The sequence below is a fragment of the Oncorhynchus kisutch genome, linkage group LG30 (assembly GCF_002021735.2).
Source record: "Oncorhynchus kisutch isolate 150728-3 linkage group LG30, Okis_V2, whole genome shotgun sequence".
In the NCBI taxonomy this organism is placed as follows: Eukaryota; Metazoa; Chordata; class Actinopteri; order Salmoniformes; family Salmonidae; genus Oncorhynchus; species Oncorhynchus kisutch.
In genome coordinates this window covers 2144331-2162390 of record NC_034203.2, presented here as the reverse complement: position 1 = coordinate 2162390, position 18060 = coordinate 2144331, and the positions used below count along the sequence as shown (strand labels likewise).

The window sequence follows — 18060 nt, the reverse complement described above, 5'->3', positions numbered from 1 at the left end:
ATAGTCATGGATCAGCCATTAATCCACATTCACTAAAGAGTTTTCCCAGGATATAGGCTGTCCATCTAGTTAGGATCAGCAAGGATTGCATTGAGCATTGAGCCCTTCCTGTACCACATGCACACCATAGCCAGGAGTTTATGTTTAGGGCAATATATTTACACTGACAAACTGCAACTTTGACCTCTCACCACACAGAGGACTTGCCTGGTTTGAGTGGTATTTAATTTATAGCTCAATGCAAGGGCAGAAGTGAATCTTCAGGACATTGCTGACTGAATTGACTGATTGAGCTTTGCTCGAGTCTACATCAAGTTAGTGATTTAATTTGAACTGTAGATGAGATTGGCATGCTGTTATGGGTGCTTGCAAGTTCTAGCAAGTGCCAGAGTCACTGAGGTACTGAAGTTCACTCTGTCTAGACGTTTGTGAAGATTGAACATTATGAACAACAGCCTACTGTCCTTTCACGAAGACAGTGAAGTGATATTGTTTTGATTAATACAGGTGGCATTAGGCCTTTATTAATACAAAAAGAAAACAATCATGAATATATGCGATGCTGCTTTGCACGTGTCACATACCACAATGCATATCAATGACAATTGTTGTTTTCCATCAATATAGCATACCCATTCGACTTTCATCAATCCTATTTTTATCTGACAATAGCAGATGAATAAAAGGATGTGCCTTATTGCAGGATACAATCCCAGAATCAATGTAGCTGGTTAATTTGCTAAGAATAGCCACAATGCCTGGATGGTGAACTCAAGAAAACATTGTCACTTTTAGGAAATATTTGACAAGGGGTCTGGCAAAAGATATTAAAATTTACATTTTTGTAAATTATGTAGCACACATACTTCGTTGACAATCAGTTCCTGTGAACTAGTAAGAAACAATTAAACTACACACCACTACCTATTGTACTTCTCATTACTCATTGACTTCAATACTTTGGGCTCAAATCAGTCGAATCCACATTACTTAGGCCTAATGCATTAGTATATTAACATACACGTTTCTTTGTGGTTGAACATGAATTACTGTAGGTCTACAAGTTAGACTCAGCCCACAGATATGTGAGCACAGCAGAATGTACATTGCCCTTTGGATAGTTGATGCCATTATTAGCATAACAAATGAAAGCAATGCACCTCTAGGTGATCAAAAGAAGGGCATAAACATGCTGTAAACTGTATTCAGAAAAAAATGACTTTGAAACGACTTTGAAATATTAGGTTGCTTTGTAATCTTTATACACGTGTTACCTTTTCTGTCAAAGTCCTCATAGTGTTGCACAGAATTACATCAGTGCTCAAAACCTTCTAGTGCCATAAATGTTACAGGTACCCCTAAAGCCATTTACATGACTTAATGCTTTCCTCAAATATATATTTTAATGTTCTTAACACTAGTACACTACACAATCATACACACTACGATCTAGTTATCTTCAGACCAAATTAAATTCACAGCGCATAGTTCAGTTGAAAGATGACATTTAACTCTCAAGCTTTGCATGACCTCTTGTAATAGAAAATCATTTTATTCCAGGCTAAATAGTTAGTGTGATTTTCGACCATATGGATACATTTTGATTCAACATAATCTTCAACTGTTATTACGATGCGTCTGCTTGTTAATGGCTAAATTAAAAGTTACCTACTGCATCTTGTCTGTAACCTTGCCATAGAACCCATTGTAACCAAATGGTCAATCCTTGTTGGATTTTGAAACACACAGAACCCAATCTGTCATTCATATCTATATACAGTAGTTTTATATCTGTATAGCTTGACTTTTTCAAACTCTTCAGAGGCCAGCTGAGATCTGTGTTGACCAATATCATGATTACGGTTATGCTATGTACAACATTTTACATTCGGATTTAAGATCAATATCATACGCAAGCTTCCTCAACCTTCAGAATCACCTCAAAGGTACTTTGCAATCTCTCTTTTCTCCTTTCAGTTAAACTCTTTTCCCTTCCAAACACTTTGTGGAAATTAATTTCTAACTTGCGAGCGTTTTTTCTTGACTAGTCAAAGAAATTGATTAGCAACCAAACATCTGGGAACAATTTGTTTTTGTGTGTACTTAACTTTAACGCCAAAAGCAACATAGCAGTTCATGTACAGTAGTTACCAATGTGCCCAATACTTATGTACTGTTGCCCCAAACAACCCCTGACCTGAATTCATCCCAATATGTCTTTCCATGAAAATGTTACATTTTACACATTTCTCTGTGTTCTTGTCTGAATGTGTCCACGTACATTTTACAACCCATATCGTTAAAAATCATTCCAAAGTTGAAAATAATAACAGCCAATTTCAATGACACGTGACAGTGGGTCACTAACCTACCAACATTTGACACCCCAGAAACACAATCTTTATAGATGATCAGGTCAGTCACAGAACTCTTTCCACTCCTCTGTCGACTGGTCAGTATACACAGTACCAGTCAAAAGTGTGGACACACCTACTCATTCAAGGGTTTTTCTTTATCTTTACTATTTTATACATTGTAGAATAATAGTGAAGACATCAAAACTATGGAATAACACATATTGAATCATGTAGTAACCAAAAAAGTGTTAAACAAATCAAAATATATTATATATTTGAGATTCTTCAAAGTAGCCACCCTTTTCCTTGATGACAGCTTTGCACACTCCGGGCATTCTATCAACCACTTTCACATGATTCATATATGTTATTTCATCGTTTCGATGTCTTCACTATTATTCTACAATGTAGAAAATTGTAAAAATAAAGACAAACCCTTGAATGAATAGTTGTGTCCAAACTTTTGGCTGGTACTGTATATTCAACAGAAGTATCTCTTTGACTTTTAAACGGATTGATAATGTAAATTGTCTGTCGTCGATGTTGATTCGTCACAGACCATCTCTCTTGCAAGACACCGCAAGCTCTCTTCCTACCCGGCTTCACTTCCTATTTTGGTGACTTCTCGTTGTTGCGGCAACATGCTGGAGATCTACTTCCTGTCATATTCGTCCTCCTTGCCCTCTTCCACTGCCTCCACAGTGAATTTCCCTACCTCCCCTATCCGGATGGCGGCCGGCTCCTCCACGGGACCCTCCCTCTTGGTTTCCCTTTCCGTTACAACCTCTGTGTAGGTTACTACTGGGGTTTTACTGACTTCCGGGCTTTTTCTTCCCTTGACTGGGGTCACCGCCTCATCGACCTCCCCGTCAGCCTCAGCTCCCTCCTGGCCCTCGGCCACGGTCCTCTCCTTCTTCAGCTTGATGCGGAAGGACTCCTTGGTGGGGGCCTTCTTGGCGATGTTCTCCTTCAGCCTCTCGCCAGAGTGCTTGATGCGCTCGCTGGCCTGGTGCATCTTCTCCCGTCTTTCGGGGGGCACCATTTTCTCGCCCATGTTGTGGAACTTGGTGCCCAAGTTGTCCTTGGTCTTGGTCATGGTCTCCTTGGAGAAGGCCTGCTTGATGCTTTCAATGCCTTTCATGCCTGACGCCTTCAAGCGGGCAGTTCTGGATCCTCCTTCAGTCTCGTCCACTGTCATGTATTCCTCATCTGAGGAGATGTCCCCGGGGACATCGTAGGTGTCTGGCTCGATCACCAACCCCTCCATACCAACAGCTCCTTTTGGGGTCTTTGTCACGGCCACCGAAGGGATCTCATGTTCCCCCTAAAGAAAGGCAAATGAACAAATGAATAAAGTACAATAATATGGGTTGGCTTCTTAAGTTATATAGCCAATGGTTGAGTGCAGACTTGGGTTCAAATAGTATTAGTCTTTTTTACAAATTTGATTACGTTTTTCTGGTGCAATGGAATAGTCCCAAAAATGCCAACCATGTGGCCTCCAGAAACTCTCAATCAAATGCTCAAAATACATTTTGAAACCAGATCTGCTTGACCTTCACTTTTTGGGCAATTATGGAGAAATTATACAAGCTTTCTCTTCTCTCCCTATCAGACGTTTGGTTTTGTAACGGTTGCTACGTCTTTGAGGTTGCAACAGTAACCACTCAATACCGTGGCCAATGTTTCTACAGGGATCACAGAGGTTGGTGGAAAGATCAGTTTCTCAAAGATAACCTGAACCACACTGTGTATCATTGCAGTCCGCAAGATATGGACATCTCTGAGTGGGTGTTCTCAGCAAATAACTCAGACAACTTAGCCCACAACATGAGAACGTGTGAGAAACGTGATCAATGATAAACCCAAGAATAGTATCGAAAGATGTGCCATTAACGAGTACTTCCAACAACCCTTTTAGTGTTAAAACGTACGTTACTAGCACTAAGTGCTGAATCTCCCTCTCTATCATGCATTCCTAAAAAGTGGTAGTGACCTCCCTTCTGATGACTGGGCAACCTGCTGGGTTCTGCAGGTGACTTTGAGTCTGAGACCCAATGAATTCTAATAAAGATTCAGCCACCTCCAACAATCACTCTCATGAATCAAGAGGGAGAGTCGTCTGAACATGCCCAGACTCTGTGATTGACACAACAATTACACCACCAGGGAATGTGGGCCAGCATATTTTTTCATTTTCATACGTGATGTTGCCCGGCAATAATAATAGATCATTGGCCGACCGACATGGCAACCACCCATAAGATGACAGTCACTGGTCACAACCACATTGGGCTTGTGCTTCCGACAATGGATGGTGTGCATTCGACTCTACTTTATTCATGTTGAAATCTGACCTTATTGGTGCCTATGTTGTCATGGTTACATAATGGTACATGGACGGATCGGGCTCGTGGTACAGAGTAGGAGACTGCACAATATGTTGTAAATTCTCTCTGTCAACCCAGTAGCAGTAGCTGGTCATTCAGTGTCTGTATAAGATTGATGATGTCCATGTGATTGGCTTATCAGCCAGTCACGCTTTAGAAAGTCCTATAATGTATAACCCCAAAAACAAGGGATAACGACAGCTTGACTGCGACAACAAAGACCTTGCTGCTATACAGAATATACATTACTTTGACAACTATGTTGTTACCTTGTGTTTGTTAATTCTAGCTTGGAATGAAAGTTTGGCTGTACATGCCCAACATCTATCCTCAAAACAATGCCACCCTCACAAAATCTACAGCCATTTATCTGTGTCCTATTACTGGCCCATACTGGCACCAATAAGGTCAGATTTCAACATGAATAAAGTAGCATCGAACGCACACCATCCGTTGACAGAAGCACAAGCCCAATGTGGTTGTGACCAATGACTGTCATCTGAGCTGTTGTGTCACATTTGTCAGTCTTGCCATGCTTTGCCACTGGCAATGACTGTCTCTATAACAAACAGCGCTTGCTTCCTAACTAAAGTTAAATGGCCATTGCAGCCATTGCTGCGTCAGAGGCAAAAGCACTATATTAGGAGATCTCTGCCCTGCTAGCCAGGCCCTCAGAATAACCGACAGCAAATCAGTCATCTGGAAATCCTACACTCAGACTGTCCTATTCAGGCAAGAGGGAAATTAAGCCCCTCCTAGGGATCATCACAGAGGAAAGATGAGATTCACTAAACACTTATTGTAAAGTGTAGTATAACTATCATCTTCAGAAGCCACGTTTTAATGTTGACTACAGAGACTGACAGGCATTGGTACTAATGGCCATTCACAATTAGCCTCAAATATTTCCATGAAAAGCTAGCCAGTCATATATAATGATTTGCCATTAAAATGTTTCTTTGACCTTACTGATTTAGCCTATACAAACGCATTGCATAACAAACGCATTGCATAACAGATTCACTAGATGGAACAACACATAGTCCCCTCCAAAAAGTGTCTGTCCTATATCTGAGATATAAGAAATATTTTTTTAAAACATGTATTTAACCACTTATTTTTGGCACTCAACAGTCTTCATATACAGTACCAGTCAAATGTTTGTAGGATGAAGGATGTAAAAAAAATTTTAACTATTTTTTACATTGTATAATAATAGTGAAGACGTAAAAAAAATATGAAATAACACATGAATCATGAGTGTGCAAAGCTGTCATCAAGGGTGACTACTTTGAAGAATCTCAAATATAAAATATATTTTGATTTGTTTAACACTTTTTTGGTTACTACATGATTCCATATGTGTTATTTCATCGTTTTGATGTCTTCACTATTATTCTACAATGTAAAAAATAAAGAAAAACCCTTGAATAAGTAGGTGTGTTTTGACTGATACTATATACTTCCATTCATTTTTTCAACTGGTACAGGGGCCCCTCAAAATGACTCTTGTGAAGCCTGTGAACATCCTCGAGCAAAACAATGTACACTACCATTCATAAGTTTGGGGTCACTTAGAAATGTCCTTGTTTTTGATAGAACATTTGAAAAATTGTCCATTGCTCCAGTTTCACCTGACCTGAGCCCTAGGACCATGCCCCAGGACTACCTGACATGATGACTCCTTGCTGTCCCCAGTCCACCTGGCCATGCTGCTGCTCCAGTTTCAACTGTTCTGCCTTATTATTATTCGACCATGCTGGTCATTTATGAACATTTGAACATCTTGGCCATGTTCTGTTATAATCTCCACCCGGTACAGCCAGAAGAGGACTGGCCACCCCACATAGCCTGGTTCCTCTCTAGGTTTCTTCCTAGGTCTTGGCCTTTCTAGGGAGTTTTTCCTAGCCACCGTGCTTCTACACATGCATTGCTTGCTGTTTGGGGTTTTAGGCTGGGTTTCTGTACAGCACTTTGAGATATCAGCTGATGTACGAAGGGCTATACAAATAAATCAATTTGATTTGATTTGATTTGATCAGAAATACAGTGTAGACATTGTTAATGTTGTAAATGACTATTGTAGCTGGAAACTGATTATTTTTAACGGAACATCTACATAGGCGCACAGAGGCCCATTATCAGAAACCATCACTCCTTTGTTCCAACGGCACGTTGTGTTAGCTAATCCAAGTTTATAATTTTAAAAGGCTAATTGATCATTACAAAACTCATTTGAAATTATGTTAGCACAGCTGACAGCTGTTGTTCTGATTAAAGAAGCAATAAAACTGGCCTTAAGACTAGTTGAGTATCTGGAGCATCAGCATTTGTGGATTCAATTACAGGCTCAAAATGGCCAGAAACAAATAACTTTCTTCTGAAACACGTCAGTCTATTCTTGTTCTGAGAAATTAAGGCTATTCCATGCGAGAAATTGCCAAGAAACTGAACAGCTCGTACAACGCTGTGTACTACTCCCTTCACAGAACAGCGCAAACTGGCTCTAACCAGAATAGAAATAGGAGTGAGAGGCCCCGGTACACAACTGAGCAAGAGGACAAGTACATTAGACTGTCTAGTTTGAGAAACAGACACCTCACAAGTCCTCAACTGACAGCTTCATTAAATATTACTCGCAAAACACCAGTCTCAACATCAACAGTGAAGAGGCGACTCCGGGATGCTGGCCTTCTAGGCAGAGTTCCTCTGTCCAGTGTCTGTGTTATTTTACTCATCTTAATCTTTTCTTTTTATTGGCCAGTCTGTGATGTAGCTTTTTCTTTGCAACTCTGCCTAGAAGGCCAGCATCCCGGAGTCGCCTCTTCAATGTTGACGTTGAGACTGGTGTTTTGCGGGATGTCTCTTGGTCTGACAAACACAGCTCTAGTTCTGTCACCTTTCACCGCAGATGTAGAAGTGCGACATCGGTGGATGCAGTGGATTGGGATGCATCCAATGCTTAAACTGACAGATTTTGAAGGGGATTTTTTTATTGTGCTAATTTGATTTACTCGGGGGCGGGGACATCAACTTCAGGGGGATTTAAAGCAATGGTGTTTCAAATGCCATGACTTATCTGAGAGCTAAAGGCCCCATTAAAAATGTTGGTCTTTCCAACATTGATCGCTACAGGGGAAATCACTACCGTCTTCATTCTTTTACAATAAATACATGTGACACCCACTGACTGCTGATATCGCTTTCTCGTTAGCCTAGTAAGAGGTTGCCCCAAAGCAGGGTCACGTGATTGGCAGACCCTCATTCTTCAGATTGGCCCTAACAGTCTGCTGCCACATAAGAAGGCATTTTATCGTGTCCCCATTGGCAGCGGGGAGCATACCATGCTCCCAGAATAGGATTCTCTGTCACGGCCACACAGCAGCTGCTTCTTTCAGTGGAAAGCACACAGAGCTTTCATTGCCCCCGGAAGTCCCTTTAACGGGAGCTATATATCCTATTAATACAGAAAGTTTGAAGTCTCTTTTAGGCTACCTAGTATCTAAGTCATATACTATAACTTCACTCATGCCAATGTCTTAGAGTGGGGCATGTTTTTTTCCCTGACTGTCCCTATGCTTTTAACTGCTAGGCTACCTGGCACTAGTACTCGAAGGCCCTTAAATGGTACCCATTTCTCAATGCATCTAATTCGTACTTATCAGAGTCAGCGCTTTAATTTGTTACTGTCTTGAAATTGCTCTAATATCTACCAAAAAAAAAAGATGTGAACCCTCTCTAATTCGCTTGAACTGTATCTAATATCCAGCGACTTAAAACTGACCTAGTACAGTATATCTTCACTGACTTGCACCACTGGCCAATAAATGTACTTGCTCAGATGATAGTTCTCTGATGTATCATTAATACTTTACACACACATAGTATCAATTGTTTATAGAGCATCGTGGAGGTATATTAGACCACTGAGCATAGTTTTGTTGCAACTTCTGGTACACCCATTGTGTACAATACTCACCTGCTCTGCATGAGTACATTTGCATATTCCCCGGTCAGAACCTGTCCGAACTTGTTGTATGCATTAGCATATCTCCCCCCTGGCGCACCTTTGCCTGTTGTTTCATTACTAAACATACGTTTGTACACGTGTGCGTTCATACAACAGTAAGCACCTTATCCTATTTTCTCAATGTCATATTGTGTCATGTTGTTTGCTATTTTAGCACACAGGGTTAAATTATTTTCTATTACTCATTGAAGCCTCATGCCCTGTAATTGGTATCTGTATAGAGAATGTGTACAGTGTTAATTCCTTTACTGTAACCGCGGACATGCAAGGTCTTATTTCTATAGGCTTTATGGTATCCTCTTTCGTTCATGTGCTCATGTACTTTTCCCCATTAGTTCTGTAACTTGTATGCTAATCACAATGGAGAATTGCTTGGCCCTTTGGCCTGTGTATCATTAGTACGGTTTCCTTATGTAACCTAACTGTGCATTCTACAGCTGATTGTGAATGTTATCAGTTAGTATTATTGCAGCTTATTATAGTACTTCATGGTAATATTGTACCATTGCATCCTGGTATTGCTTACATTGCATACTAATTACTCTCTTTATTCTGTTATTTCAGAAAACCACAAATCATTATTGGAACTGGAGTTGCTGACATCTTTTGTCACCGAAGATTGAGGCCAGCTTTTTTTGACTAGCAACATTTAGTGAACGCACAGCCCACACTCATTTTCACAGTGCATTTTTTGAGTACCCAGTTAACCACCAAGTGCAACCCAATGGTGAACACGGTTACCTGATAAATGATGACCCGGAACTTGTTTCTGGTCAGCAGCTCCTCCTGTGTGGTCTCCACCTTCTTGACACGCAAGTTCTGCTTCTCCACCCGCGTGCGCACCTCCTTGACATTGGAGCTGACCTTACGCGTCTTCTGGAGCAGCTTCTCCACGGTGCCACTGGTGGTGGTGTGGTCTTTGGCTAGCTTCAAGACATCACCCTGGATGGTCTTGATGTTGGTCTCCAGGTCCAGCTGCTGCTCCTCCATGCGCTGCTGGCCAGCCTGGACGTTGTCGATGATGCCTGCCACACGCTCCAGCAGCGACAGGATGGTCAGGGCGCTGATGGGATTGCCTGCATCATCCTCCACCCCCAGCACCTCCAGCTTGTCCTGCACGCCGGCCATGCGGTACTTTGACTGATCCATGGAAGCGTTCCTCGAACGGCGATAGGGAAACTTGGATGTTGGGCGAAGAAGCCGAGTGAACAACACTGAAGTGCTGAAACTTTGATGCAAGTGCAGAGAACTTGAGGATATCTGGTTAGACGTGGGTTTATTTGGATAGCTCCAAGACCATTGAGGTACCACCGACTAAGAGACCAGAAACGTGACTACCTACCACAGTGACCCAACTCAGGTCTGGTGCAAAAGAGGAAGCAGACTTCTCCTACCCTTTTAGAATAGGCTGCAGGATCAAGAGTGGACCTACAAAACAAGCGCCCAGAGGGCAGGAGATAGACTGAAAGGGGTGTGGCGTAGCCAGTTCGCACCACATAGATATAAATACTATTTTGGTAAGGTGACACTGACATTTTGGGAAGATGCAAAGCAGGGGGATGGATGGAAATCCCCCTCTAGCCCACTCTGATACTCCCCGATTAATTTATAATTTTACATTCAACAAGTGGTTGAAAGGATCTATCTAGGCATCGCTTGACGATGCAGCTGTATGTCAAATTCTGACTCATTTGTGGCATGGAAAGACAACGCTTTGGTCATCTGCCTTGAGTACCCATCCCAGGAATGTTGAGAGGAGTAAACATAGTAGAGCTGCCCTTTTTGAGTTCCCCAGGGCAGCAAAGTCCACACATTGAGTGGCAGTGAGATCAGGAGCCATTTATATTGTCTACCAGCAACATTGTACTGCAGTGAGTGTCAAAGTGGCGCCCTATCGGAATTATGAGCAATGAGCAGCTGCTGAAGTGAAGTACTTGTGTGTTACTTACTGTTCCCTTATTGATTTGTTCATGTGCTGAAATCCATATTGTGTGTTGTTGCAAATCACTTATTTAATCTAGATTATTTGTTTTCAATATTGCAATGAACACAAATCACAATGAACAACCTTATCCTATACTTGGCAAATTACTTTGCAAATGGGAAAACTTGGTGAATGGGGAATCCTTTAAGCATACAATACCACCAAATGAGAGTTTCTGTATATGACAACATTTCTTCTACTGTCTGGTGCATTGTTCTATAAGTCCATCTAAATTCCTGTGGCAGCAAAGCCCTGACGATAATAAACAGTAGCAATTTTGTCCTGCCGCTGCACCACCTGATCTCCTTACTATCCCAACTCTTCCTATGCTTCATTATATGTAGTCCCCGTTTCCATGGAGGTCCAGCTTCCATTGATTTCTTCTCAGAATATTAAGAGGTCCGATAGTCACGGCCTTGCTACCTCCCGAAACCAGTGGGCTGAGACTGCCTTGAGGATCAACCTCCCTTTCCCAATCAGGGTCTGGTCCCATTTACTCTCATCCCCTTGGGGAGTGTGCCGGGGGGGCTGCTGAATCGCCTCAACTGATGCCAGCAGCTGCTTCTGCTCTTGAAAATCCTCACCCCCACCACAGCGTCTCCACTGTCTATAATTACACGGCAGCATAGGGGCTGAGCCAGTGAGCCTACCACCCCCTCAATCTCCCCTTCCATATTAGAGTACCCCTCCACCACCCTTCCGAAATGTATGCCCACGTATTGGTTTATTTTCACGAGGAGAGGCTCTGACCTCTGCTCCCATTCTGGGCTTCTGCAAACGAGTAGTTTTTAATTAGATTCGAGTGCCAATTAATGATCCAATCCCCCTCCCGCTGTGGTCGGAACTACAAATGAATGGTGGGGGGGTTTCTGATGACATCGCTGGAGGCCATGTTCATCCTTGTACACAAAACATCCCTTCTGGGTTGTGTTCAGCACCCGGGTCATGTTCAGTATGCACGAAATTTAAGAAAACAGTCCCAAACCGAGAAAAACTGGGATGCACTATCTGAACTTTTATTTTCCTTTGCAAAACTAAAAGATGACACCCAGAGTTATTTTGTGCCTCTGTGGGGGTAGCACACTGATTTGTAGCCTGTATCTGTATTGACCAGAACAACAGGAGATCAACCTTAGTCTATTGTGTATGTGTGCAAACAGGGAAGAAGAGTCTCTGGTGGGCAGTCACATGGGTAGAGAGAAGGTCATCTCATTCATCTCTGTCAATGCTACCATTCTATCATACACATGCACAAACACACACAAACAAACACGCATACACAAACAAACACCCATGCACAAACTCCAAATGCATGCATTCACACCAATTGCACAGCACATTTGCTTAACACATTAAACACATTTGCTCTCAATCTCACTCATATGCTAACATGCATACACAGATACTCATTAACCCCAGTGACATACTAAAAAAAACTAAATGCATCATGGCCCCTTTTATATGGCATCAAATCAGCCTCCAAAGTCCACTGCGCCCGAAGATGGCGCTGTCGAGCAAGATCCTTGAGAAAGCAAGCACTGAGACGACAGCCGATAGGATGGGTTTCACGAGTGCCCAGGCAGCGTGGGAGGTGGGGTTGCAAATTAAAACTGAGTTTCATGTGTGACTTTGAGAAAACAGAACATCATTGAAGCATACAAAATATTAATTTGAGAGCAGAGATTTTTGTTTGTTTTGCAGGGATACTTATTTTTTTACATTTTATTTCACCTTTATTTAAATAGGCTATGGTGGGAAATTAATTACAATATAGCAATTAAACACTGGAATGGTAGGATGTGCAGAAGATGAATGTGCAAGTTGAGATACTGGGGTGCAAAGGAGCAAGATAAATAAATAAATACAGTATGGGGATGAGGTAGATTGGATGAGCTATTTACAGATGAGCTATGTACAGGTGCAGTGATCTGTGAGCTGCTCTGACAGCTGGTGCTTAAAGCTATTGAGGGAGGTAAGAGTCTCCAGCTTCAGAGGTTTTTGCAGTTCGTTCCAGTCATTGGCAGCAGAGAACTGGAAGGAGAGGCGGCCAGAGGATGAATTGGCTTTGGGGGTGACCTGCTGGAGCGCGTGCTGTTTGGTGCTAACTGTTGGTGCTGAATGTTTTTATACATTTTTTTATTTAACCAGGTCGGCCAGTTGCGAACAAGTTCTCATTTACAACTGCAACCTGGCCAAGATAAAGCAAAGCAGTGTGACAAAAACAACACAGAGTTACACATAAACAAACGTACAGTAAATAACACAATAGAAAAATCTATGTACAGTGTGTGCAAATGTAGAAGAGTAGGGAGGTAGGCAAGAAATAGGCCATAGAGGCAAAATAATTACAACTTAGCATTAACACTGGAGTGATGTGCAGATGACAATGTGCAAGTAGAGATACTGGGGTGCAAAAGAGCAAGAGGATACATAACAATATGGGGATGAGGTAGTTGAGTGTGCTATTTACAGATTGGCTGTGTACAGGTACAGCTGCTCAGACCGCTGATGCTTAAAGTTAGAGAGGGAGATATAAGACTCCAGCTTCAGTCATTTTTGCAATTTGTTCCAGTCATTGGGAGCAGAGAACTGGAAGGAAAGGCTGGCCAAAGGAAGTGTTGGCTTTGGGGTTGACCAGTGAAATATACCTGCTGGTGCGTGTGCTACGGGTGGGTGTTGCTGTGGTGACTAGTGAGCTGAGATAAGGAGGGGCTTTACCTAGCAAGAACATATAGATGATCTGGAGCTAGTGGGTTTGTCAACTAATATGTAGTGAGGGCCAGCCAACAAGAGCATATAGGTCGCAGTGGTGGGTAGTATATGGGGCTTTGGTGACAAAACGGATGGCACTGTGATAGACTGCATCCAATTTGTTGATTAGAGTGTTGGAGGCTATTTTTTAAATGACATCGCCGAAGTCGAGGATTGGTAGGATGGTCAGTTTTACGAGGGTATGTTTGGCAGCATGAGTGAAGGAGGCTTTGTTGTGAAATAGGAAGCCAATTCTAGATTTAATCTTGGGATTGGAGATTTTTAATGTGAGTCTGGAAGGAGAGTTTACAGTCTAACCAGACACCTAGGTATTTGTAGTTGTCCTCATATTCTAAGTCAGAACCTTCCAGAGTAGTGATGCTGGACGGGCGGGCAGGTACGGACAGTGATCGGTTGAAGAGCATGCATTTAGTTTTACTAGCATTTAAGAGCAGTTGGAGGCCACTGAAGGAGAGTTGTATGGCATTGAAACTCATCTGGTGGTTAGTTAACACAGTGTCCAACGAAGGGCCAGAAGATACAGAATGGTGTCGTCTGCGTAGAGGTGGATCAGAGAATCACCAGCAGCAAGAGCGACATCATTGATGTATACAGAGAAGAGAGTCGGCCCGAGAATTGAACCCTGTGGCACCCCCATAGAGACTGCCAGAGGACTGGACAACAGGCCCTCCGATTTAACACACTGAACTGTATCGGAGAAGTAGTTCGTGAACCAAACAAGGCAATCATTTGAGAAACCAAGGCTGTTGAGTTTGCCAATAAGAATATTGTGATTGACAGAGTTGAAAGCCTTAGCCAGATCAATGAATACGGCTGCACAGTAATGTCTCTTATCGATGGCGGTTATGATATCATTTAGGACCTTGAGCGTGGATGAGGCGCACCCATGACCAGCTCTGAAACCAGATTGCATAGTGAAGAAGGTACGGTGAGATTCGAAATGGTCAGTAATTTGTTTGTTAACTCTGCTTTCAAAGACCTTAAAAAGGCAGGGTAGAATAGATATAGGTCTGTAGCAGTTTGGGTCTAGAGTGTCTCCCCCTTTGAAGAGGGGGATGACTGCGGCAGCTTTCCAATCTTTGGGAATCTCAGCCAATACGAAAGAGAGTTTGAACAGGCTAGTAATAAGGGTTGCAATCATTTTGGCAGATAATTTTAGAAAGATTGTCTAGCCCGGCTGATTTGTAGGGGTCCAGATTTTGCAGCTCTTTCAGAACATCAGCTATCTGGATTTGGATGAAGGAGAAGTGGGGGAGGTTTGGGCGAGTTACTGTGGGGAGCGCAGGGCTGTTGACCAGGGTAGGGTTAGCCAGGTGGAAAGCATGGCCAGCCGTAGAATAATGCTTATTGAAATTCTAAATTATTGTGGATTTATTGGTAGTGACAGTGTTTCCTATCCTCAGTGCAGTTGGGAGGAGGTGCTCTTATTCTCCATGGACTTTACTGTGTCCCAGAATGTTTTTGAGTTTGTACTACAGGATACAAATTTTTGTTTGAAAAAGCTAGCCTTAGCTTTCCTAACTGCCTGTGTATATTTGTTCCTAACTTCACTGAAAAGTTGCATATCATGGGGGCTATTCGATGCTAATGCAGAACGCCACAGGATCTTTTTGTGCTGGTCAAGGGCAAACAGGACTGGTTTGAACCAAGGGCTATATCTATTCCTAGTTCTACATTTCTTGAATGGAGCATGCTTATTTAAGATGGTGAGGAAGGCACTTTTAAAGAATAACCAGGCATCCTATACTGACGGGATGAAGTCCATGTCATTCCAGGATACCCAGGCCAGGTCGTTTAGAAAGGCCTGTTTGCTGAAGTGTTTTAGGGAGCGTTTGACAGTGATGAGGGGTGGTCGTTTGACCGCAGACCCATTACGGATGCAGGCAATGAGGCAGTGATCGCTGAGATCTTGGTTGAAAACAGTAGAGGTGTATTTGGAGGGCGAGTTATTTAGGATGATATCTATGAGGGTGCCCGTGTTTACAGATTTGGGGTTGTACCTGGTAGGTTCATTGATAATTTGTGTGAGATAGAGGGCATCAAGCTTGGATTGTAGGATGGCCGGTATGTTAAGCATGTCCCAGTTTAGATCACCTAGCAGCACGAGTTCAGAAGATAGATGGGGCAATCAATTCACATATGGTGTCCAGGGCACAGCTGAGGGCAGAGGGTGGTCTATAGCAAGCGGCGATGGTGAGAGACTTGTTTCTGGAAAGGTGAATTTTTAGAAGTAGAAGCTCGAATTGTTTTGGTACGGACCTGGATAGTAAGACAGAACACTGCAGGCTATCTCTGCAGTAGATTGCAACACCGCCCCCTTTGGCAGTTCTATCTTGGCGGAAAATGTTAGGGATGGAAATTTCAGGGTTTTTGGTGGTTTCCCTAAGCCAGGATTCAGATACGGCTAAGACATCCGGGTTGGCAGAATGTGCTAAAGCAGTGAATAAAGCAAACTTAGGGAGTAGGCTGCTAATGTTAACATGCATGAAACCAAGGCTTTTACAGTTACCAAAGTCAACAAATGAGAGCACCTCTGGAGTAGGATTGGAGCTAGGCACTGCAGGTCCTGGATTAACCTATACATCACCAGAGGAACAGAGGAGAAGTAGGATAAGGGTACGGATAAAGGCTATAAGAACTGGCCGTCTAGCACGTTAGGAACAGAGAGTAAAGGGAGCTGGTTTCTGGGCACGATAGCATAGATTCAAGGCTTAATGTACAGACAAAGGTATGGTAGGAAGAGAGTACATTGGAGGTTAACCTAGGCATTGAGTAATGAAGAGAGATATAGTGTCTAGAAACGTTTAAACCAGGTGATGTCATCGCATATGTGGGAGGTGGAACAACATGGTTGGTTAAGGCATATTGAGCAGGGCTAGAGGCTCTACAGTGAAATAAGACAATAATCACTAACCAGGACAGTAATGGACAAGGCATATTGATATTAGGGAGAGGCATGCGTAGCCAAGTGATCGTATGGGTCCAGTGAGTGGTTTGGCTGGCTGGGGCCTTAGAGGGACGTCGCGATGGGGGAAAGTATGTTTTTGCCTCGCGCGGTGACGTCGATAGACCAGTCATGGAATTAGTAGGGTTCCAAGTAGCAGAGGGGTCCAAGTCCAATTAGCAAAATGGGTATAGTTGTCCAAGAAACTGGCCGATGGATCATCTAACAGTCCAATATGCTATAGATAGCTATAGATATTACATGTCAAGACTCAGAAGTTACTGCGCTCTCACAAATACACCACATCTCCACATAGATTTCTCCTCACACACCAAAAAATCTTAATCTCGCAAACTTCAATCTACAACTATAATTTTATTAAAGGTGAAAATTCGAGCCAATGAATATGGTCGTCAGTAGTTAACACAGCCACAAAGTCATAATTATTATGTCTAAACCCTGTCTATTTCTACCATTTATCTGATTAAAATCAGATTTTAAACCTCACCCTAACCTTAACCACACTGCTGACCTTATGCCTAACCCTAACCTTAAATCATATATTTTTTATGATACAACCGATTTTGACTGGATGTGGATGTTATCTGGAAACCAGATTTTAACGGTGGTAGTGAAGTAGGGATGATGGCCAAGGATAAAAAGGTAAGCTCTATAGTTTTTCAGGAAGAACCTAACCAACCAACTAATCAACTATGATTTCAAAACTGAAATTGAAGTATGTAGTTATTTGGTATTCTGTTATTAGAGCTGGCTATTGATTAGGCAATCTAGGTTAGAGTCAGCTAGTAGCTAGCTAGGAAGCTAATTACGTTTAACCACATATAAAAGTTGCCAGTATCTTTGGTTTAACCAAGAGCATTGTAGCTAGCTAGCTAAGTTAACGACCTACTGTGCACACTGGTTGAAACAATGTTGTTTCCAAATCAAACCAACGTGGAATAGATGTTGAATTGATGTCTGTGCCCAGTGGGGAAGGGTTAGTAGAGAAGGAGCAGTTGAAAGACCAGCAATGACTGGGAGGGAATGAAGGAGGAGGGAGAGGCAGAGTGAGAACAGACAGGGAAGGCCCTCACTGGGGAAGAGGACCTTGATTGAGATTAGATGAGGGGGGCCAAGAGAGATTAAACTCAGAACTAAATAGACAATATTGTAAACCTCTAACTGCATACATTTAGATACAGTCTATTTGAAATACATATTTGATTACTTTAACTCTGGCAGTTTTTGTGATGTTACAATAAAAGAGAATGACCTCTAACCGTTTCTTTCTCTCCGTCCCTCTCTTCATGCAGGCCGACTTTCACTATGTGGTAGAGAGGTTCTCTGCTTAGCTGACAGAGATAGGAGATACAGGAGTCCAATCTGTTCCAAGTACCTTGGTCCTCCTCTATTCAAAGCACTCTGGGAACTTCCTGCAGGTAACCATGACTTTTGTCAAACACCCCAGTGGTACTGAGAGCTCCTCTAATTGCTTTGACACTGTATCGAAGCGTTGTTATTAGGACATTTGTCACGTAGAGAGGATGACTTGTTATTGACTGTGACTAACTGCTATTTATTTG

At 42.5% G+C, this 18060-nt stretch overlaps 1 protein-coding gene across 1 annotated transcript; it reads right to left on the bottom strand.

The window, feature by feature from the left end:
* Positions 1-487: 487 nt before the first annotated feature.
* On the bottom strand, positions 488-10224 carry cavin4a (caveolae associated protein 4a). Its single transcript, XM_020467644.2, has 2 exons — positions 9519-10224; positions 488-3681 (listed from the first exon to the last, which is right to left on the bottom strand). Exons 1-2 carry the CDS (start codon positions 9924-9926, stop codon positions 3010-3012), a joined length of 1080 nt encoding a protein of 359 aa, XP_020323233.1. The 5' UTR covers positions 9927-10224; the 3' UTR covers positions 488-3009.
* Positions 10225-18060: the final 7836 nt, after the last annotated feature.

What these genes read in the sequence shown, in the direction of transcription:
- cavin4a (XM_020467644.2), bottom strand. Translation starts at nt 9,926, where the DNA reads ATGGATCAGTCAAAGTACCGCATGGCCGGCGTGCAGGACAAGCTGGAG. An exon ending in TCCGGGTCATCATTTATCAG is followed by an intron (nt 3,682 to 9,518) that starts GTAACCGTGTTC and finishes GCCTTTCTTTAG; the next exon opens with GGGGAACATGAGATCCCTTC.